General features: G+C 31.0%; 3 protein-coding genes across 3 annotated transcripts; 2 read left to right on the forward strand and 1 right to left on the reverse strand.

Moving 5' to 3' along the window:
• The first annotated feature begins 2,981 nt into the window (after positions 1 to 2,981).
• LOC145123445 (K(+) efflux antiporter 2, chloroplastic-like) lies at positions 2,982 to 11,667 on the forward strand. The gene is made up of 21 exons (XM_079058655.1): positions 2,982 to 3,233; positions 4,583 to 6,103; positions 6,255 to 6,459; positions 6,542 to 6,632; positions 6,994 to 7,130; positions 7,207 to 7,266; positions 7,376 to 7,495; positions 7,579 to 7,647; positions 7,956 to 8,021; positions 8,116 to 8,205; positions 8,276 to 8,380; positions 8,975 to 9,103; positions 9,187 to 9,396; positions 9,578 to 9,727; positions 9,809 to 9,862; positions 9,946 to 10,004; positions 10,577 to 10,643; positions 10,722 to 10,898; positions 11,001 to 11,057; positions 11,140 to 11,214; positions 11,315 to 11,667. Exons 2-21 carry the CDS (start codon positions 4,653 to 4,655, stop codon positions 11,444 to 11,446), a joined length of 3,504 nt encoding a protein of 1,167 aa, XP_078914781.1. The 5' UTR covers positions 2,982 to 3,233; positions 4,583 to 4,652; the 3' UTR covers positions 11,447 to 11,667.
• A 3,288-nt stretch (positions 11,668 to 14,955) lies between these two features.
• Positions 14,956 to 16,639, reverse strand: LOC145123527 (Pentatricopeptide repeat (PPR) superfamily protein). The gene has a single exon (XM_079058737.1). The coding sequence runs from the start codon at positions 16,498 to 16,500 to the stop codon at positions 15,082 to 15,084; it is 1,419 nt and encodes a 472-aa protein (XP_078914863.1). The 5' UTR covers positions 16,501 to 16,639; the 3' UTR covers positions 14,956 to 15,081.
• A 4,927-nt stretch (positions 16,640 to 21,566) lies between these two features.
• On the forward strand, positions 21,567 to 24,060 carry EMB3127 (Amino acid dehydrogenase family protein). Its single transcript, XM_079061337.1, has 5 exons — positions 21,567 to 21,909; positions 22,234 to 22,562; positions 22,629 to 22,865; positions 23,074 to 23,241; positions 23,712 to 24,060. The coding sequence occupies exons 1-5, from the start codon at positions 21,693 to 21,695 to the stop codon at positions 23,880 to 23,882; spliced, it is 1,122 nt and encodes a 373-aa protein (XP_078917463.1). The 5' UTR covers positions 21,567 to 21,692; the 3' UTR covers positions 23,883 to 24,060.
• Positions 24,061 to 24,602: the final 542 nt, after the last annotated feature.

Below are 24,602 nucleotides of genomic sequence, written 5' to 3' on the forward strand. Positions count from 1 at the left end.
AACCCCCAATTTGTATTGGAAGGAATTATCTAACATTTAAAATGGACTTAAACTCATGAAACAGAGACAGACGGGATCTATTTGGTGATGATATTGATATACTCAGATCCATTATGTACATGAAGAACTAGAACCCTTCCCAAGGCATCGTGATCACGAACAAGATGCATATTCATTTCTTTCTGTTGTAATTAGGGATGTAAATGAGTCAAACTACTTGTGAACTACCCAAGCTCGGATTGTTAAAAGATCGAAACGAGCCGAGCCCAAGCTCGAGCTTAGAATAAGACCCATTTAATAAACAAGTCCGATATTAAGCCTACAAGTAAAGGCTCATTTAAGCTTGCGAGCTTAAACGAGCTTTCATATAATATAATTTTATTTTATATATTATTATTTATAAATAAAATAAGAAAAAGTAATGAGTTGATCAGGATCTTTAACTAGATTCACGGACAAACGAGCCTTAACGAGCTTCATATATGCTTCACGAGCCTAGATCAAGCTCGAGCTTGTATAACTTTAAACAAACCTGCTCAATTAGTTTAAAGCTCGGCTCGGCTCATTTTCATTTCTAGTTGCAATCATGAATCGAATGATAGTGTTCGTAGGTTTCACTTTTTTGAATCACACAAAGCAAAAAAAAAAACAATAATTCAAAAGTAAACGTTTTGATTCGGTTCATGGTTTTATTTGTTTTCTGAATAATGATAAATTAACTAAATTAGCAAGCAATACAATATAAATCAATGAAAAAACATCACAAATCACATGATATGGAGATATGCCTTTTGGGGCTACTTACATAAGTGAATGGTGAGACGTAAGGGACGTTTGGAGTGCTTGAAGGGTTGGGGCTATTTGCATAAGCGAATGGGGAGACTTACGTCAGTTCATCATTGTTTGTTTCATTATTTTGTCAAAGATAAACATATGACATTTATTAAGGACTTTTTTTTGTTAAATTTTATAAACAAATATTGGACTGGACAAGCAATTTTATGACTATCCATTAAATTCATTAAGCAACAAACAAACACCATGCACCTAAATATATCGATAAAATTATCACACATTAAAAACTAAATTAATCGAAAATAATATAAAACACAAAATCACGTCATATTACCAAACAATGAATCCGAATGTTTATACATTTTATCATACCTTTGATATATGTCGACTAAGTGAACTTTAGATATCTAAAAGCTACACTAACAGAATTTACCAAGTGTTTCTAAAATCATAGCATGATAACATGATGATTAACAAAACAATAAAACATCATTATAATATACTATATTATATTTGTTATACATAATAATAATAATAATAATAATAATAATCAAATACTTAAATTTGTGTATATTTTGTGTACGCCTACATACTAAGAAAATTGTATACACTTATAAATTGATGTATATTATTTTCTTTTGAAATAAATGACATTATCATTGTTTTAAAAACCAATTAAGACCGGTTGGACTGGAAAATAGATCGGTTCAACTAGCAACGATTTTATTTTTATTTTTGGACTTAAACATTTTTTTTAGATTTGTTGGTTTTTTCATATCTATTTAGGTAGTGTTTGTTTTTTGTCTGCAGATCTGCGTGACCTCTTCTGTCTGCGCCGTGCAGACCACTCGCAGACATTAGCCTTCGCAGACTGTTTGTTTTTTTGAAGACTGCAGACCTAAAAATGTCTGTGCGCCCTCTTCTTGGCGCAGATGTGGACCAGAGTCTTCTAACATCTTCAGACATCTTTTAGCCTAAAAAAACATATATATCTTTATTTTTTTTAAGTTTTTTTTTAATTTATTTTTTTTTCAACTTTATTAATGATAAATAATTTGAAAAAAAAATTACAAAACTTAAAAAAAAAAACGTTCGACGATACAAACATGATATTTTTGACAAATTTATAAATAAAGATTTATTACAATAATAGTCGTTGAAATTGTTTATATAAATATGAAAAAAAAATCATAATATATTCTTATATTTTTTTGCCAAATTTTGTAAAACATTATTTAATACAGTATCGTCAATTTCTCGAAAAAAAATATTTATGGTACGTTTTTAATGGATTTAATTGAAAAAATTAAAGTTTATTTCCATCCATTTATGTATCAAATTCTTTGACCACTAATTATAATGTTTAGTTATAACTTTGCAACCAAAGTTGTTGGTTTTTATCAAATATATACGTTAATTAATACCATTTTTATTTTTATTTTTTATACAATAATACATAAAAGTTGACTAGATTCGTTAATTATTTATAACAAAGTCATAAAAATATTAAAAAATCACTTTGAAGTTTAAAAAAATGAGTTTATTTAGATTTCAGTTTATTTTAGTAGCCCGCAGATGTTAAAAAAACAAACAGTTTTCTTTTTTCATACTGCAGACGTTTGGTACACCTCTTCTACTGAAGAGGTCTACAGATGTGGTCCGCAGACTGCAGACATTTTGCCTCAGAAAAAACAAACAACACCTTAGACTTCTGTGTACATCTTTCAGCTTTATTCTTTACAATTCCAAAAAATGACTTTGAGAACCTTTTGAATATGAGATAATCATATTTGAATTGATTTATAATATCCATATTGGCTGAGTTTGTAGACATTTAAAATGACAAAGAACTCCTTGTATTGGATCTTTAATAAGCTTTTCCCTAGCTTAAGTGGTTAGATGTTATGTAACTTTTTGGTACATAAATTATGTAAATTCTGTTTGTTGTTGAAATTATGTAAATTCTAAAAATCGGATTTACCACGATTGAACCGATCGAACTAGAAACTAATAATCAAACCGCTCCAACTAAAAACCCAATATTTAAAAGATTGGTCACTATTAAATCAATCTATTTTAGATTCGGTTTTTGATTCTATTTTGATTCTACCGTTATTTAGACTCCAGTTCGTAGGGGCATTTTGGTACATACACTTCTCTTACTTCCTTCCCTACCACCCAAAGATTTTCCTTTCCATTTTCAACATCGTTTCATCAACCAATCAACGAAATTCGGTTTTCTTTTCTATAAATATCAAAACAGTAGAAGAAGACGGGTTAAGATTTCTCTTTGTTGCAGACAAGCAACAAACTCCGCTAACTGACACTCTTTCGCTCTTACGTTATCAACCGTTCGTCTTTTTCCACTTCTAACCTAATTTCTCCTGGAATAATCCGCCATTGACTGTTCTTAAAGCTTCAGATTGTACTCCTCATCGGTAAGTTTCAATGTCCACCACTTCATCTGCACAAACTCCTAGACAAGTAGTATCACATCGATGTGCATACAATATACGATTGTATGTGGATACTGGATACGTGTGTATGTGTAGTTATTTGATGTCTCTGTTGAGGTAGCATGTGTAATTTATGTTAAGTTCTGAGCAACTATTTGTTGTGATGTTTCTAGGGTACATAATGAAAGGTGCGTGATTAGGAATTGGATTTCACATAGTAGCTTGTATCATGATATTTGCGGTAGATATAGAAATTGAGTTGTTAGAGCAAAATTGGGCTATGATTATGAGAGTGTTAGACTTTAGATGAGTCAAATGGTTCTATTTGACATGTATAGATATGATTAAGTTTGACTAATTGATTGTTGTAAATTGTAATGTTTTTAGGGTAAATTTTGACTAAAGACTAATCAGAAATAGGATTATCAGACTATTAAAGATTGATTGTACAATGTGTAGCTTTTTGAAATGGTGTGTATCATTAATATTTGTTGTAGGTTTAGAGAATAATCTCTTATGTTATGGGAAACTTAATTGACTTTGATGGTACAATTAGTAAATCTTATGTCTAATCTCTTAGATGGTAGAACTCTTTTTGATAGGAAATGTATATATGTGGTTAAGTTTGAGTAATTGGATGTTATGTTTATAGGGCACATACTCACTAACATTAAAGTTCATTAATCAGAAAATTTGTTTCAAATGATTGAAGGTTGATTATAGAACATACGTGTATCGATACTTTTCATGAGTTTCTGTCTAATTTTAATTGGCATGTATGATAGAAACTCATGTAGGTTCTAAAAGTTGAGTTCTTATTCTAAACTTCATTGACATGATTAATTTCCAGACACCCTAGAAAGAAACATTTCAACAATCAAGTACTCAAACTCTGCTTTGACTGCTTGATTATTATAATGTTTCTAAGTTGCATTTTGGCGCACATTGACATCAACTGATTACAAATTGAACCCAGATTTGATTTAGAACAGCAGACACATCAATGCCTGCAGAATCATGTATGTAAGGCTAATTCGATGTGTATGTATGATAGATGCTTATGTAGGTTTTAGAAACTGATATCTTCTTGTCAACTTAATTGACATTCAGGATACATTTAGCATATTTAAGTCTAATTTCAATAATTTGATATGAGAATATTGAAAATTTGTTTATAAGACATGTATACTTGTGTTTATGTTTGACTTATCGATTGTTGTAATGTTTATAGAGTACAGTTTGGCATATATTGAACTCAAGCAATGAAAGTCATTGAGTTTAAATCACACTTTGAAACCTAGTGCTTTTATGATTATATACTTATATTGCAGGTGCTTGAGATTACAACCTAATGAGAGTTGCTTTTACTAGCACCTAGAAATCGAGTAAGCAAGGGAAGATATGAATATTTCATCCAGTTTCCAAATTTGTGGTTGTCAAGGTACTAGTTATGGAACATTAAAGCAAATGAACTTGCAATCAAGTTTTGGTTATAATTTTCTTGTCACATCAAGAGTTGTCTCCAAAAAGAAGCTGATCACTTCCAGTAGTCATGGTTTTAGGCCAAGCTATTCAATCCGTATACTTAAGCCATCAAGAGGAAATTTAAAAACCGGTTGCCAGGGAAACGATTCACTTGCTTTTGTAAATGGGAATGGAAGGGATGTGGAATTTATCGAAGAGAATTCAAAAGAAGAAACTAGTCACAGTCAAGAGAAAAAGAAGGATTCAAAGGATAAAGATAAGGGAGAATCAGCAGAAGGGGAAGCCCCTACTTTGGATGAATTAAAGGAGTTGTTACAGAAAGCACTTAAAGAATTGGAAATAGCCCAACTCAACAGTACAATGTTTGAAGATAAAGCTCAAAGGATATCAGAAGCAGCAATAGCACTAAAAGATGAAGCTTTAAACGCATGGGATAATGTCAACTCGGTGTTACTTTCTATGGAAGAGATTGTGAAAGAAGAGGACCCCACTAAAGAAGCCATCCAAAGAGCCAAAATGGCCCTTTCTTTAGCTGAGGCTAGACATCAGGTAGCTCTTGATTCATTAGAACTTGCAAAAGAGAAAATTGAAAGTGAAGATGAAAATATGAGTTTAATGAGAGAGGAGGAAACTCTATTGGCTGCTCAGAAGGACATGAAGGAGTGTCGTGTGAATTTGGAAAACTGTGAGAAGGCATTGATTCGGTTACAGAATCGAAAAGATGAGTTGCAAAAGGAAGTTGTTATGCTGAATGAACTTGCGGAAAAAGCACAAAATGATGCGTTGAAAGCTGATGAAGATGTGGCGAATATAATGATTTTAGCAGAGCAAGCTGTTGCTTTTGAACTCGAGGCTCTGAAACGTGTTAATGATGCTGAAATTGCATTACAAAAGGCTGAGAAAATTCTTTCTGTATCAATTGCAGACAGTAGTTCGGAAAGTACATTGCTGTTTTCGGACACAGAGACTGACGAAAAGGAAGGAACTTCGGTTGAGATAATTGGTGACATGGACGGTGATGTGGCGATTGAGGAGCAGATACAAGATAGTGTAGGTCAAATGTCTGAAGAGTCTAGGTTTTCTGATGAGAGTGACCAAGAGAACACTGAAAGTGATGCAGAAAAGACAAAACCTGGGGTTCAAGCAAAAAAGCCGGAAACACAGAAGGACTTGACTAAGGATAACACACCGTTGCCTTCTCCAAAAGCATTGTTGAACAAATCATCTCGTTTCTTTTCTGCTTCCTTTTTCTCATTTGCAGGAGATGGCACTGAGTTTACACCAGCTGCAGTTTTTCAGGGCCTTGGTGAATCAGCAAAAGAGCTGTTACCTAAACTGGTAGTTGGATCTTTGCTTCTTGGTGCAAGGTATAAATTTCTTTTAAGTCTAAACAATCAATTGAAGTTTCTTGGCTTATCTAAAGAAGATTCTGGTTGTAGAAAACTTTTCACGTACTGACTTGTAGAATATTGTTGGTTCCCTCTAATCAATAATGTTCACACGTAACGTAAATGACAGTTTTGCCCTTTATGCTAAACAAGAAAAGCGGATTGGTAAACTATTTCAACAGCCAGATATTATCACCACTACTATCGATCAGCAGCCAGACTTTATCACGAGCACTATTGATGATGTCTCATCAAAAGCTCAGCCCTTGGTCAGACAGATAAGAAAATTACCTGAAAAAGTTAAAAAGCTAATTGAGTTGCTTCCACACCAAGAGGTATGTTGTTCCTTAATCCTTGCTCACCTTGTATTTTATAATTTATATTTCTTCTCTTTCTAATCATATATTCATATTGCAGATTAACGAGGAAGAAGCTTCCCTTTTTGATGTATTGTGGTTGTTGCTTGGCAGTGTAATATTTGTGCCTATTTTTCAAAAGATTCCTGGAGGTATTTACAATTTTAGATTATGATTATCCCACTAATAGTGGCTACCGAACAATACCATATTCATCTCTTTTGCTAGTATTACTAAGTTTAAATTACAGAAAAACCATTATATTTTGGGCAGTTTTGCTGTTTAACAACTAAAGTTATTATATTTTTCAATCAAACCATAAAAGTTCCAGTCATTGTTCCAATTTAACATTTTTGACCCGATATAATAGGTAAAACAGTTAATTTGGCAAAAAATGTCTGAAACTTTTATGGTTTGATTGGAAAAAATAAAGTATTAGTGGTTAAAGATATAATAGTTTTTCTGTAATATTCCCTATTAGTATTACTAATGTGTTCTCTTCCATTTGGTTAGGAAGTCCTGTTCTTGGGTATCTGACAGCTGGCATCTTGATTGGACCTTATGGTCTCTCGATTATACGTAACGTCCATGCAACAAAAGCAATAGCTGAATTTGGAGTTGTTTTCCTGCTTTTCAATATCGGTCTTGAGGTTTGAATGAATGAATCCAAGTTAACAGTTTCTTTATCAAATCAAATCTAAACTTGAAACTGTATATCATTTGCAGCTGTCTGTTGAAAGACTGAGTTCCATGAAGAAATATGTTTTCGGATTGGGTTCTGCTCAGGTAACAATCCTGCATTATTCATTCAATAGTCAATTACATTTTTGGTCCCTAACAGTTTTCTCTTGCAATTTTGGTCCGTATTTGAACCTACCCTTTGTTGGTGATACAGGTGTTGGTGACAGCTGTCGTGATAGGTTTAATTACACATTTTGTCTGTGGACAACTAGGACCTGCTGCAATTGTGATTGGTAATGGTTTGGCTTTATCATCTACAGCAGTTGTCCTACAGGTATTCATCAATAGCAAAAATGAAACCACATTTACATTATTTCTTTATTTTTGTTTTACAAAACAAATTTAATTATTGTGTAGGTGTTGCAAGAGCGTGGGGAAAGCACATCACGCCATGGACGAGCCACATTTTCTGTTTTACTTTTCCAGGTATTGTTGAGTTTATGATTTTGAAAGACTTACTTCTTTCATGGCTTTAATTTTGAAACCAAGTAAATTACAAAAATGGCTCCTGTGCTCTCTTCTGCTTTTTACCGTGTTTAGTCCAAAATTTAAACATTTTTTGAATTTTAGTCTTTATTTTATGGTTTCATATCAATTATGGCCCTGGAGCCTTGAAGTAAGGACCAAAATTGATATGAAACCTTGAAATAATGCTGTAACTTTGGACTAAACATGTAGAAATCAGAAGACCATTTTTTTCTATAATGTGCCTGCTGATTGTCTCTTTCTGACAGGATCTAGCCGTTGTTGTTTTGTTGATTCTCATACCTCTTATTTCACCAAACTCGTCCAAAGGAGGGGTAAGTCTGTAAATCAAAACATTCCTCTTCATCTGATGTTTCTAACTTGATCACAAAGGTGAAGCTGTCTTTTTTTTTTTTACATTATTTACAGATAGGTTTCTTTGCAATTGCTGAAGCTCTTGGATTGGCTGCTGTAAAGGCACTTGTTGCTATCAGTGCCATTATTGCTGGAGGACGTTTGGTAAGTTCTGTGCCTTCATGAAATTACTATTTTCAGCTTCTGACACTTTATTATTATTATTATTTTGCAGCTGCTTCGCCCAATTTACAAGCAAATTGCAGAAATGCAAAATGCAGAGATATTTTCTGCAAATACGCTTCTGGTTATTCTGGGTACTAGTCTACTTACTGCTCGTGTAAGTCTACTTTTTTGGTCATTACCTCTGTGATAATTACTGGGCTAATCAAGAATAACCAAAACTGGGGAGGTAATATTATAAAATTACCACCTTTTCAACTTTTATTACAAAATGATTACCTATTTCACGAAACAACTTTTTTCGTGCAATTGCTTTATTGTTGGTCTCCACTAGAAATATTTTTAGAATAAATTTGCGAATTTTGTTTTTACAAAAATGACATCATTTTCTTGAAAAAAAAATTGCGGAATAAATAGAAGGATATTACACGAAATAAATGTTCATTTTGTGATATTACCTTCCCGTTTGGTTATTTTTGGTCCATGAGAGGAGCAGAATTTATCAGTTTTGGTCCCAAAAAGTTTTCTCTTGCAGTTTTGGTCCTTATATGAGGTTTTTGTTCCAAGTAAAATGAGTATACTTTTAGGACAAAATTTGCACAAATCAGGGACCAAAAATAGTCATTTTACTTGGAATAGAGACCAAAAACGTTACAAATAAGGACCAAAAATGTGATTTAGTGTTGTTATTTTTGTGATTAGACCTAGATCTTTCTCTAATTATATCCGTTTAAATGATTAAATGGAACAGGCTGGGCTTTCAATGGCACTGGGAGCTTTTCTTGCTGGTTTGTTACTTGCAGAAACTGAATTCTCTTTGCAAGTTGAATCAGATATTGCTCCATATCGTGGCCTTCTATTGGGTCTCTTTTTCATGACGGTACGCATAATCTTTGTTTCACAATCCAAGATAATTAAGATCATTTAAGTAGTAACGACGAGATTTTTTTTATTGTTTTTCAGGTTGGAATGTCTATCGATCCAAAACTTCTTGTCTCAAACTTTCCTGTTATTATGGGGTCACTTGCACTTTTAATTGCTGGGAAAACCATACTTGTGGCTGCAGTTGGTAGACTTTTTGGTGTCTCATTAATATCTGCCATTAGAGTTGGTCTTTTACTCGCACCTGGTGGAGAATTTGCATTTGTTGCATTTGGTGAAGCTGTCAATCAGGTAGGTCACCAAATTCTTTTCTTATTTAATGTTACTTGGAAACATCTTTTATTAATCTGAGGGGCTCTTTCTTTATCCAAACATATTATTAACCATTCAGCCACTTTATCCATTTAAAATGTAATCAGAAAAAAAAGAAGAAGCGGTAGGATTTTGATATTTGTATCTTTTTTCATTTCAGGGTATAATGAGTCCTCAGTTATCATCTTTGTTGTTTCTTGTGGTGGGGATTTCAATGGCCCTCACACCATGGTTAGCTGCTGGAGGCCAGTTAATAGCATCTCGTTTTGAGCAGCATGATGTCCGTAGTTTATTACCTGACGAAAGTGAGGTAAATTAAATCGGGATTTCTCCTTCTCATCATCTACTCATCCATCTCATACATATTCTCTTCAACTTCAACTTCTTTCAGACAGATGACTTGCAGGATCATATCATCATATGTGGGTTCGGACGCGTTGGCCAGGTCACCATTATTTACACCACTTTTCTTCTTTATTTTATTTGCTGCTTTTCTAACTCCTATTTCCAACCTTTTTCTTCTTTCAGATCATTGCCCAGCTTCTTTCTGAAAGGCTAATTCCGTTTGTTGCCCTTGATGTGAGGAGGTATCAAGTTGAACATTTATAGGACTGAATTTTAATTTTGGTACCTCAGCCTCAGTTTATCAAATGTTTTCCACTTTGGTCCCAAAAGGAATCTGTGTCTAATTTTGCTCCTTATTATTATGATGTTTCAAACGCTGATTGTTTAATGTAACTATACAGCTGTTAGGTTTTTTTTTTAATGGTCATTTTGCCCTAGGACCAAACCTGGAAAAAAACAGTATACCACAGGAACCAAACAATTTTGTAATTTTTTCTATATTTTATTATTAAACCTGGAAAATAATTTAATAATAAAATTAAGAGAACTTTAAATTTGGTCCTTGTGGTGTTTTTTTGTTTTTCAAGTTGGGTCCAAGGGGAAAATAGTAATTTCAAATAATTTAACAGCTGAGTAGTGTAGTACGAAAATTGGTATGAAATAAAACATACATGAAAATAAGGACCAAAATTGCAAAGCAAGTCCTTTTGGGAGCAAAACTGAAAAAAATATGGTGAAGTGAGGGAGGAGATGAAAATAGTGATTTATTGATTATTGATCTGAGGATTGTGAATTGTGATGAATATGATGTTAGTGACCGGGTAGCAGTGGGACGTGCACTTGACCTTCCTGTGTATTTTGGAGATGCGGGTAGTCGAGAGGTGAGTATTAGCAAACTTAAATACATACAATAACAATTACAAGCTTCCTAAACTAGAAACTCATTTTTCCGTATTCAGGTGTTGCATAAAATAGGGGCTGAAAGAGCATGTGCTGCAGCTATAACTTTAGATTCACCTGGTGCAAATTACAGAACCGTTTGGGCTCTCAGCAAGTATTTCCCCAATGTCAAGACTTTTGTACGCGCTCATGATGTTGACCATGGACTCAACTTGGAAAAGGCTGGGGCCACAGCCGTAATTTTACTAATTTCTCTTTCTGTCTCTTTTATTTATTTATTTATCCCTTCCTTCACTTTCAGAGTGACTTAAACATATACTACATTGCTTTTGCTGCAGGTTGTCCCCGAGACCTTAGAACCAAGTTTACAGTTAGCATCTGCTGTTCTTGCACAGGTAAGTATAGTTTTTTCATTCATTTCTGTTTTACTCATTAATTGTTTATACTTTAAATGCTTGTGTTTTTATATTTTCTTAGGCTAAGTTGCCGATGTCAGAGATAGCAGCTACTATCAATGAGTTTAGATCGCGTCACTTATCAGAGCTTACTGAGGTAAACTAACTACCAAACCAATCATCCTCAAATAATATTGGAATTTTTTTAATTTGAATAAATACCAAGTCATGTGTACATTGGCTTGGCTTGAGTACAGCTGTCAGAAACAAGTGGAAGTTCTCTTGGTTATGGGTTCTCAAGGATCATGTCAAAACCTTCTACTAAATCTTCTCCTTCCGATTCTTCGTCTTCTGACGATAACCTCAGTGAAGGAACACTCGCAATATAAATCAAGCAAAAAAAAAAAAAAAAAAAAAAGACAAAGTACAAGAATGAATAAAATGGAATTTAAAGGGGAGTGGGAAGCAAATTTATTGCTCCTCCAGTACAGATTGTACATAAAGATAATAGCTGACAATTCAATTCATTCCATTTTTTTGGTTTCCACATACATATACATGCTCTTATTGTATCATCTCAACATACTTAGTTTAGTTTCTACAGCTGTCAGTTTTGGTGTTAAACCATAAAAATTCTTAAAAAGAGTGCACGACCACGTCACTCATAGACACAGATAAGTGACTTGATGCTTTTCTAAACATGTAAACATCATCATCTCATATAAGCAAATTTCATAAAAACATGCTCAACATGAGTTATATTAGGCAAACACGTTCTACTATGTGGCTAACACCCAAATCAACAAGTGACTCCTGTTCTGTGCATGAATTTCTATTTGTTGAAACAGCAGTGGAAAAACAAAGATTAAATAGAAAAGGACATGAATGAATTCGTTAAGACCCATGAACAAACTTCAAACTATTCGTGTGTTAGGAAACACAAATACAAAATTAACCTAAATGAAAAACTGAAGACATACATACAACAGTTGCACACACAATTACAAAATTCCTGCAAGTGGCAATCTCTCCAAAGTCACATCCAAAAAATTAAGAAAATTTAGATTAGAAAACACTTTCATTTTCTTTAGGGGTGTTCAAAAATATCCGTATCCGAAAATCCGAAGTGAAAATTATCCGAAATCCGGATATCCGATTTTTCGGATTCGGATACGGATAACTATTTTCTGAATTTTCGGATAATTCGGATATCCGATATCCGAAATATATATATATATATATATATATATATATATATATATATATATATATATATATATATATATTTAACTATTTTTTTTAATAATTTTTATTTCAAATTAGAATAAATCATGAGAGTTGAGGTATATAGCTTACTGTGATAACATAAATTACATTGTTTCATTGATATTTTTTTTTAATTCACGTAGTATGATATTGTGTGATAAAATAAATTATATTGTTTTACTTACTCTAATTATATTAGCCAATATATATATATATATATATATATATATATATATATATATATATATATATATATATATATATATATATATGTTCTATAATATAGAAATATCGTTAGTTAATTCAACAAGATGTTTTGGTATACGCTATATTTGTCCATACTATAGAAATAATAAGCTAAAAAAAGACAATAAGTCTTGCGATGATTTTTGCTTTCATTGCTACTAATTATAAAAAATGCTGTATTATATTTTCGTTTTTTGTGTGTAGCAACTCTTGTAGGTGAATTGCGAGATTGAGTTTTCTAAAATGTAAACTACTTTTGCGATATTAAATTATAAATTTTATTTAACTGGCCCAATCATAGATGCACTTGTATCTAATCCACTTCTCATCATACATACTTATAAAGCTAGCATTTTTCCTTGAACCTCATGCATTTGAAACCCCCATAAAAATTTGCAAACACCTCATGCATTTGAAACCTCTTATTTTAATGAATACCACTCAAAAGTCTCTTAATAATGATTAACAATTCAAAGGTTTTATTACTTATATAATATATTTAATAAACAATTAATGGATACTCTACTATAAAAAGGTCAATCTTTTTTAGTAGACACACAAATACAAATCACATACAAAATTCACAAAGAAAACAAGTTTAAAGTTTTTTGTGTTGGTTTGAGGGCTTTGAACAATTTTTCGAGCCATGTTATTATGTTGAAGTTTTTAATTTGTAAGTTTGTTATATACTAATTCTTTTTTGTATTTTTTTTATTTAAGTATTCTTTAAAGAATATCATTGTATGTTGTGGTTGAAATTTTAATGTAAATTAGATTAGATTCATGTTATCGATCATATGTTATGGAAGGTGATATATATAATATTTAATTAACTATTGTATACATGTTTGTATGTTCATGTTGCTTCAAAACAATAATTAATTAAAAATCATGGATATGTCATATTATTCATATTATCCATGTAAGCCTTTTTTTAAAATGCAAATTGTCTATCTTATCACTTTATATTTTAGTATATGTTTAACATTTTAGTTATAATAATAAGTGCTTTTTAAAAGTTTATTTCACTTATTAATAATAACAAGTGGTTTTAAAATTAATAAGCAATAATTATAAATAATAAAATCAAATTACATGGATATGTCATATTATCCATGCAAGTCTCTTTTGAAATGCAAATTGTCTATCCTATCACTTTATTATTTAGTGTATGTTTCACATTTTAATAATAATATTAAGTGTTTCTTAAAAGTCTTCTTTAACTTATTATTAATAATAAGTGGTTTAAAATTAATGAATAACAATTTTAAATGATAATAACATCAAATTATAAATTACATTTAGCTATAAATAAATTGTATTTTAAATGAACATCTTTATTGAAATTAGAAAATGATCACATAAGTAAAAATATAATTAATCAATAATAATAATTGTTAGAAATAATATTAAATAGATAATTATATTTGATTCTATTAATGAGGAATGTGGGTTGATGTCAATGAATATTATTATTCAAAATAATTGAGATATATATATATATATATATATATATATATATATATATATATATATATATTATCTCAAAGTTAATGTCAATAACATAACCATTTTAAACATATATTTTTCAATATTTTAACAATATATTTTTAATCTTCGCTGCGCAACGCGCGAGAATTCGTCTAGTACTATATTATAAAGAAAACATTTTTCTTTCACCACATTCATTTGAAACTCCAAACTTTTCATATTTTCATACAATATGCTTAATTTATTAACTTAAATATGCTTTTAGTTGTAAACATTATCATAAATGAAAGAATTTGTGACTTATCAACATGATATACTTAATTTGTTAACTTCAATATATAGTTAAATAAATAACCTACATTAATATATCAAATAAGCTTAAAAATTTAGTGTAAAATTTAAAACCTAAAGTAAAATATCAAATAATGTTTTAAAAAAATTCAATATATATTTTTTAACATAGTTAAAAGGAAAACATTAAATATAATAATAATAAAAGAACATAAATTGATGAATCGAATTAACTAAAAGGTGTCTGAAAAGTATATTCTAACAATATATTTTTAACCTACGCCGCGCAACGCGCGGAAATTCGTCTAGTTTGCTATGTTTCCTTATCTTTTTGTTATTTTTCAGTAAAAAAAAACGATATATTTTCTCGAAATTTTGGATTTGTTCATTGGATTTAAAACATTTTCTTGAAATTTCAAAATATATATATATATATATATATATATATATATATATATATATATATATATATATATTTGTTTTGCTCAGAAAATGTACTTCTAATGTGACAATAAGATAATCCGAAATAAGTCCAAAATGTCCATGTTTCCGAAATGATAGTTATTTTGGTAAAACTTGAAAAGATTAGGTCAATCACCCCATATTCCCAAACTTCATGTTGTCATTTTTGTGAATATTCCTTTTAATGTTCTACCCATAATCTAAAAAGCAACAACTCTCATCTAAAAAACAATCAAATATGTTTCCATCTCTAACGATGATCTCTCTTTTATACATCAACAACGCTCATTCCTTGTGCTTTCTCAATGCCATTATCTTTCATTAGTCTCCTAACACGTTTAACACCTTCCCATTTGTTCATATCCGCATAAACATTGGATAAAAGGACATAATTCCCACTAGTTTCAGGCTCTAATTTAATCAACTGCTCAAGTGCCACCTCACCAATCTCTAAATTCCCATGGTTTCTCGTTGCACTTAGTAAAGATCTCCATAGAACCGCATTAGGCTCCATGGGCATAGCCCGGATCTTTTCCAAGGCCTCATTGACCCGCCCGGCTCGACCCAAAAGGTCAACCAAGCACCCATAATGTTCAAGCTTTGGCCCGACCCCATATCTGTCCCTCATCGAATAAAAAAACTCACAACCTTCATCCACCAACCCCACATGTGAACAAGCAGAGATTATCAACACCATTGTAACATCATCAGGAGCTAACCCTTCCAACAACAATCTATTAAAGAGATCAATCGCTTCATGCCCATACCCATGAGTAGCAAATCCTCTAATCATTGTGTTATAACAAAATATGTCTTTCTTAGGCAATTCATCGAACACGTGGCGTGCAAACTCCAAGAACCCACAATTCACATAAAGATCAATCAAAGATGTCACAACAAACCGATTAAGCTTCAGATTATTCTTCACCATATACAAATGTGCCCAAATTCCTTCACTAAAAGCACCCAAATCAGCGCAGGCATTGATCAGTGCTACAAAACTGATTTCATTAGGCTTGATTTTTGAACCTCTCTGCATATCACTAAACAAACATAGAACCTCCATTGACAAACCAGTATCGTCAGCACTGGGATTATAAGCGGATAATATAGAATTCCATAAACCCAAATCAGGTTCACTAATTTGATCAAAAAGATACTTACAAACACCAAATTTCCCACATTTTGAATAAAAACTAACCAATGAAGCTTGAACAAACTGATCATACTCGGTGGGGTCAAGAAACTTCAAGACATGTGTGTGTAGGGCTCGACCATGTTTGACCCAAATGGGGTTAGACCCACATGCCTTGAAAAGAGATGGGTATGAGTAAGAATTAGGTTTGATTGTTCGTATACATAGAATTTGATTGTAAAGCGAGAAAGCCAAGTGGGTACGTTGGCCATGGTGGTTATGATGGGTGAGGATTGACGAGATGAGGGTGTTGAAAATGTAAGTGGTGGGGTTAGGCACTCGATCGAAGATGGTTAGTGCGTAGGATAAGGAGGTGGGTAGGGTGGAGGATAAGATCGCTGAGAGGAGTTGGGTAAGGGGGTAAGTGTGAAGGATAAGACCAGTTGTGATGATTTGGGCATGAGCTTGTTGATATGTGTCTAGGGTTTTGCATTTAGTTTGCAGGATTTGAAGAATTGGGTTTCTAATGAATGGATTTGAAGAATTTTTCATGAAGGTAAGAGAGCAGTGGATTGGTTGCCAAATTGATGTCGATTTGGGGATGATGAACAACGGATGCCTTCTCCATTACAAGGACTACAATGTTTGAAAATTCAGTTAACAATGTCAAATTTCATCGGACCAAAGAAGACAAAATTCGATAAGATAGATAAACTACATGAAAGCCTTATATATATTTGATATTTTTCATATTAATTCATAATTTTATTTTATTTTTGAAAAAATACTTTATAATTTTTTTTTATTATTTTTTTTACAGTTTTTTTTTTATTTTTTTTTTTACACAAAAAAGTTTTTTTTTTGAAAAATAAAATAAAAATGAAGTTTAATTCGACACAATATATGGAAATTTTATGTAATTAATTTTTTATTCAAATATAAAGCTTTCATGTGAATTTATTTATCTATGATCCTCTTAATTTAGAAAAATGCCACAAAAACGGTGAAGCCTAAATCATGAGGATGTTTTTTGTTTATTTTCTATATCGGGTTTTCATCTTTTTTAACCGACATAATTACATGTTTTTATCATCTTAACTAGTTGTCATGTCATATTTTATTAGGTTTTTATTCTTAGGGGGTGATTGATTTAGTTTTTCACAGCCAAAAGTTCTTTTTGGAAAAGAAAAAAAAGCAAAAGATGTTTGGCAAAACTAGTTTTAAAAGCTATTTTGGAGTTTTGATACAAGGAAAATGAACTTTTTGGAAAAGTCAGGAAAACCTGACTTTTTGTAACTTTTCCAAAAAGGACTTTTGGGCTGTGAAAAGCTAAGCCAAACACCCCCTTAGTCTTATGGGTGTTTGGAGTTGCTTATGAAAATGACTTATTATTTTATTACCTTTTTTAAAAAATCAATAAATCTAAAAATTATTTCATAAATGAATAAGTGGTTTTAGAAATAATTTTTAAAAATCATAAAAGAAAGTTATAAAAATGTTACAGGCTCCTGGCTTTCCAAAAGTGTTTATAATTTATTCATCTAAAATAACTATAAGCTAATTCAAACATTAAATTTTTTTTTACTAAATTATATTTGCGATTTAAATATAAAACGATCTAAATTATATATTTGAATTTGTACAAAGCATAATACAATAAAAAAATTATGATGGAAAATCAAATGACGCAACTTGAATTAGTTATAAAAGATATAAAATATATTAAAAAAATTAACAATGTTACTATTCAACCAGACAAATTTATATTATTATTTAGATTAAAATAACACTGTCTCAATGATATAATCAGATTTATATGAAAAATTACGTAACAAAAATCTTAATAAAAAATCATACTAAACAAATTAAATTAATCGTAAAGATATAAAAAAAATAATCAATAGAACCATTGTTCAAAACTAAATGGGTATGTTTGGTACACCTGACTAGTAGTTGGAAACTGAAAACTAGAAGCTAGTAGTTGTAAATTTTATTTGTATAAAACTGTTCGACAAAAATAACCAGAAACTTTTTGATGTAAAATTTAATAAAAACTAAAAACTTTGTGTTGTGTTTGATGCATTAGCTAAAAAAACTAACTTTTAGCTTATAAGTTTGTCTATTAATACGTAATGTCAAAATAAATTATAAAAAACTAGTTTACAAGTTATTTTTATGATCTGAACAAATACTAAATTATAATTAACTTAAAAGATAAGCTATTTTATTATAGCTTTACTTTTTTTCATCATTATCATTTCACCAACATTTATACTCTTGCTTCATTATAACCTAATCATTATTGAGTTTATTATTTAATAATTATATTTTTATTACTAACTTTAATAATAATAATAATTTTAAACTTATTTTTTAATAAGATAAAAAATATAACATTAATATAGTTATTATAATATAATAATATAAATAATATTATAAAAAATAAAATTCCAAATAAATTTTCATCAAATTTTTTTATCTTTGTTTTTAGTCGTAAACCCACAAACTTAATACATTTTATTTTTATTTTTCCATTTCCATAAATGTAACATAATTGATTGTAAAAATAATTTATAAATAATATTATAAGAAAATTAATTCTGAACAAATCTTTAGCATTTTTTGTAAATTCCGAACAAACCACAGAGTCGCCGCCGTCGGACAACCCCAACTACCGAGTCACCGCAAAAGAATTTTATTTTTTTAAATGGTAGTTCATCTGAAGTCGTTTAATTTTCAAGAAACAAATATATATCAAAGTATTTATCATATGAAAATTACTAGATTTAAAATTTTAGAATATATATATATATATATATATATATATATATATATATATATATATATATATATATATATATATATATATATATATATATATATATATATCAATTCACTAACTTTTATGTTTTTACTTCGTTATAACCTAATCCATAGACACATGAAGATGCTAGTAATAATGTATGCTCGATCATGGACATCGTTGATACATAGGCTAGTAAATTTAAAAAAATCTTTATTAAATTAACACACATACACACACACACACACATATATATATATATATATATATATATATATATATATCCACTGATACAAATGAAGAGGAAAGATGTTGCACGACAACAGCCAACACCGTTGGACAATCTTTTAGAACCTATCGTTACACAATCTATATAAAGAACGAGATAGTTCGTTGTTGTTTCGTCACTATTTTTTGACCGTTATTCCGACGATGGAGTTTTGGACGCACTTATATGCGGATACTCACGCAGGCTAGTAGGAATGTGATATAAGTTATATAATTATGTGATCATTACATACTACGCTTCTAATAACAATACTTATTTTACTGTAATTTTTTTGATTGGTAGCACGCTATAATGTGGATCTCATTGTCGATCGAGCGTAGACGAGACGATGCTCGGTGGACGATCGTGCCGTCAATATTCAACAATGATACATATGACTGGAGTAACATGATTGACGGATCCGTTTATCCAGCTTGATCAGAGTGTGATACTGTATAATCATGGTTCGATTACGTTACCTAAATAATAGTAATTTATAATATAATGCTATTTGATGATTAACTAGTTCCAACCTTTTGTGTAGTTTTACATCCCTATCAATATGTTGAGTGCTCACTGATTTTTGGTTGCTTTGGATTTGAAAATATTCAAAATGACTATATACGTTAGTCACTGGAAGAACGACTATTGTTCAAAAGACGAGTCTTGGTTTATAGCTATGTGAACCCGCATCCACAAAATCCTAATGAGTATCAAGTATTGGGGTACCAACTGATGTAGTCCCCATTTATATTTTCAAAACGACGCTAGAAAAAGGCCTATACGCACAACAACATATTGACAGTAGAGGGGATTGTATGATGTTTTTGTGTTGGTTCTTGGAGATGTTGATCGCGGGTAAATCGTATTTGATAGAGGGTGAAAGCGATACATGAGACATGTCATATCGTAAACGATTGGCGAAAATATTTTGGGATACGAGAACAAAATCCATTTGAACATTATACTACTAATATTATTTAAAAGAAATCCCTTAAGTTTATGTATTTATTATTTTTTATGTAGAGTTTAAGATTACATTTGCAATTTACATTTTAAAAAAACAAAAATTATAGAAAACAAAAAAAAACACAAAACACAAATTATACATAAACATAAATAAAAAAAATTAACTATTTTGAAACGCTTGTTCAAAATCTTACTCTGTTATTCCAGAAGTATCTTCAGAATGTCATGTTCCGTACAAAATGATTATTTAAAAAAAAAAAAAACTTAGGTTATTTTATTTGAAGAAGACTTATAAGGGTTAAATTACTCAATTTTCAAAAAAAAAAATACCCATTTTGTAGTTTTATTTTTGGGTAAATAGCATAAAAAACACTCTGTTTACACCAAAATTTTAATTTGACACCGTGTTTTTTTTTTATCTCAAATTTGACACTGTGTTTTCAAATTTGTTACAATTCTGACCACTTGACTGGTTAACCAAGTTACATGCTGACGTGGTATGATGACGTGTCAGTTTTGATGATGTGGCATGCTGACATGATATGCTGACGTGTCAAAATTGAATTTTTTTTCCACAAAAAACACTAAGTTTTCACTTTTTTTCGATTTTGACACTAAATTTAATTTTTTCTTTTAATTTTGACAATATGTTTTTTTGTTTCAAATCGAACATCATTTTTTCCAATTTTGTTCAATTTTGACCATTTTCCATTTGAAACCGTATAAATATATTTTTTTATTACATTTTAAACCGTATAAATATATTTTTTTTTGTTTTAAAACCACATTTTTATTTAAATACAAGGTGTTTTTTTTTTTTTTTTTTTTTTACATTCATAGTATAATGTATAAATATGCATTAGTTATATCATGAGAATCAAACTAACCATAAGCTTCTAATAAGATGTGAAAATTTCAGGGGTTGCAAACTTGACATCCGAGTTTTAATCGACGACACGCCTCCAAACCTACAAACTCATTTTAAAGTTGCGTATTTAATATAAAATACGGTTTTTATATAACTAATACATATTTATACATAAAATTATGGTTTGAATGTAAAAAAAAAAAAAAAAAACTTGTATTTATATAAAACTATGGTTTTTAATTGAAATGGAAAATGGTCAAAATTGAACAAAAACTGATAAATGATGTTCGATTTGGAACAAAAAAACATAGTGTCAAAATTGAAAGAAAAAATTAAACTTAGTGTCAAAATCGAAAAAAAAAATGAAAACTTATTGTTTTTTGTGAAAAAAAATTCAATTTTGACACGTTAGCATATCATGTCAGCATGCCACATCATCAAAACTGACACGTCATCATGCCACGTCAGAATGTAACCTGGTTAACCGGTCAAGTGGTCAGAATTGTAACAAATTGGAAAACACATGTCAAATTTGAGACAAAAAAACACGGTGTCAAATTAGAATTTTGGTGTAAACGGAGTGTTTTTTTATGCTATTTACCCTTTATTTTTTTAATGGATTTTTTTACTGGTCAAATTATGAAATAGGAAAGTTTTGATTGTGATTTATCGTAGTATCTGATGCGTTTTAACTTTTGCGAACAGAATGTCTTTATGACTACAGTCTACCGCGTCTATGATAAAACCCTTATTCCCACCCAAAAAGCTTAAACCCTAACTCCAATTCCAGAGCAGTTATAGGTTTGAGTGTTCAATTAATCTGTAAATTACATAAAATGGCTTTAATGGAGATGGCGGCGAGTATGATTTTCACCGATTATTCACCTTCTTCTTCTTCAACAGCTCGACTTCTTCACTTCACTAGCAGCAGAGTTCAGAAGTTCCCCAACACGATTTCTCATTTTCGCCGCTCAAATACCCTTAAGTTTGGCATATCAAACTTTAAATTTCCCAGAACCATTATCACTTACTGTTCATCTGCATCCCCCAGTGGTAACTTCCTCTTACTATTGTCGATATTACTTTCCACACCCTAAATAAAAGCCGAGACATTTCGTATTCTGTTTGAAATGGTTTGTTCTATAAATTCAGTCTTGGATTTAGTTCTTAAGTTTCTTTTTGATAATTTAATGCCCTTGTCAATTTTGAGGTTGAAAATAAGTTTCTTTTTCACTTGCATGCGTTTGATCTCACTATTATCCTCCATAACTGATATCATTTCCTTTCCATTTGATTGATATCACACCGAATCCCTTGACTCTTTGATTGATTTGTGTTATAAAGAAGTAAAAACCTCACAAATTAGTTATCTTGCAGCTGTACAGGTAAGTGAGGAGGCATCTGCAACGATCATTGATGGAAAGCGTGTTGCAAAAGACATAAGGGAAGAAGTTGCTGTTGAAATATCGAGAATGAAGGACAAGATTGGAATTGTCCCTGGGTTGGCAGTTATTCTTGTTGGAGATAGGAAGGATTCTGCAACTTATGTACGTAACAAAAAGAAAGCTTGTGACTCTGTGGGGATTAATTCTTATGAAGTCCGGTTGGCTGAGGATTCTACTGAAGAAGAAGTTGTCAACCACATCTCAAAGTTTAATGATGATCCCTCTGTACATGGAATACTTGTTCAACTACCTTTGCCTCGTGTAAGATTATTATTTCTTTGTGATTATAATCTATATGTATAGATTCTAATTCATTTCTTGGATCAGCATATGGATGAGGAAAAAATATTAGATGCTGTTTGCATTGAGAAAGATGTTGATGGATTCCACCCTGAGAATATGGGCCGTTTAGCCATGCGAGGGAGAGAACCGTCATTTGTTCCCTGCACACCTAAAGGATGCATAGAGTTGTTGCATAGATATAACATTCCCATCAAAGGAAAAAGGGCAGTGGTCATTGGCAGGAGCAACATTGTTGGAACGCCTGCTGCTTTCTTACTTCAGGTATAGCCTTCTACTTTCATCTTTTTTCTTATTAAGAATTTTTTCTTATTAATACACTCAACTTTGAAAAGCCTCCCCAATAAAATAATGGCATCGAGCATTACATTGCTATAATTGTTAGATTTTCCAAAGTACAATATGCTGTAATAGGAAGATATGAAAGTATGTTGCTATTAATTATATGTGTATATTGTTGTTTTGGTTTTAGAGAGAAGATGCTACGGTGACTGTTGTCCACTCAAGAACAGAAAATGCGGAAGAGATCACTAGAGAAGCTGACATCATCATATCAGCAGTGGGCCAACCAAATATGGTGAGGGGTAGTTGGGTCAAACCTGGTGCAGTTATAATTGATGTTGGAATCAATCCAGTTGAGGTTAGTTTCTATTTCATCGCTTTTTTTTGTCCAACTATTCACTGATCTGAAAAGGCCAAATTGCAGGAAATAGCAACATGCTTTACTCTTACCTATAATAGCCATGTACTTATTTTCTTTTACCAATAATAGCAACATTGCTGTACTTTATATCAATAACAGCAAATGTAGATACATTTTGCTACCAATATGGGTAATGTACTTTATTTGTTACATGTTGCTACTATTGGTAAAGAATGTAAGTACATTGCTTGTAAAGAAATGTAAGTGTGTTGCTATAAAGGGTTACATAATCATATTGTGTATTATAGCATCCTACTTTCATTTCGTTCGATTACAATATTATACTTTTACTTTTCTTTTTCTTATCAAGATATCATACTTTGAATAATCTACCCATCTAAAAGCTTTGTACTTCAAATTATATATATAATAAAAACGTTTTTTTTTTTTGAAAAAATGATGAATAGGATCCGGAATCCGCGCGAGGATATCGGTTGGTGGGGGACATCTGTTACGAGGAGGCAAGGAAGGTTGCTTCAGCAATCACTCCGGTTCCTGGAGGAGTGGGCCCGATGACCATCGCTATGCTTCTCTCCAATACTCTTTTATCTGCCAAAAGAATTCATAACTTTAGTTGATTTTCTTTTTCTTTCAAATTGCATAAGTTATGAGTTGTATGGAAGTTTATAGACATTTCCCCCTTGATGCCCCCCTTCGGATACAAAGAGAGATGGATGCAATCTCGTTTTATATTTCCATCATATATTTGTTTGTACTTGGTTTATTTATCATATTTATCTTTCCACTGTTCCGTAATTATGGTTTTAAATGAACATCAAAATTAAAAGCTGCCTACAACCAACATCTCCACCAAATCTCCGATGTATCTTGATTCAAAAAAATATAAAATCCTTGAAACAAAAAGATAACCATCGAAATTAAAAAAGGATTAGAATTTTATATGACAAAAGTTGTTAAACAATTGTCAAGAATATTGTAAGATTTTACCGGAAATTGGTAGCTTGTGGACAGTTGGAAGTATGATATTATTTGTGACGATCCATAGTGATATGTTTTAGATTGAGATGATTCTGGTCAGAGTTGATGATCATATGGAATATGAAAATGTTTCAATAATAGGAGATGATTATAAAATCTAAATGTGAGCCGAAAATTTTAATGCAAGAGAAGTGTACAAGGAGTGCACCTTAAATTTGAGACTTTATAACCATGGAATTGTTCCGAGTAACAAGTTTCAGTCGAACATTTTGTATTATCGAAGGACGTTAGAATCTCGACATCATAGAAGGTCAATGCATGTAAAGATGAAATTCCACTACATCTTAGATAACGATAAT

This window comes from Lactuca virosa, chromosome 7 (assembly GCF_052849685.1).
Source record: "Lactuca virosa cultivar CGN04683 chromosome 7, Lactuca_virosa_CGN04683_v6, whole genome shotgun sequence".
Lineage (NCBI taxonomy): Eukaryota > Viridiplantae > Streptophyta > Magnoliopsida > Asterales > Asteraceae > Lactuca > Lactuca virosa.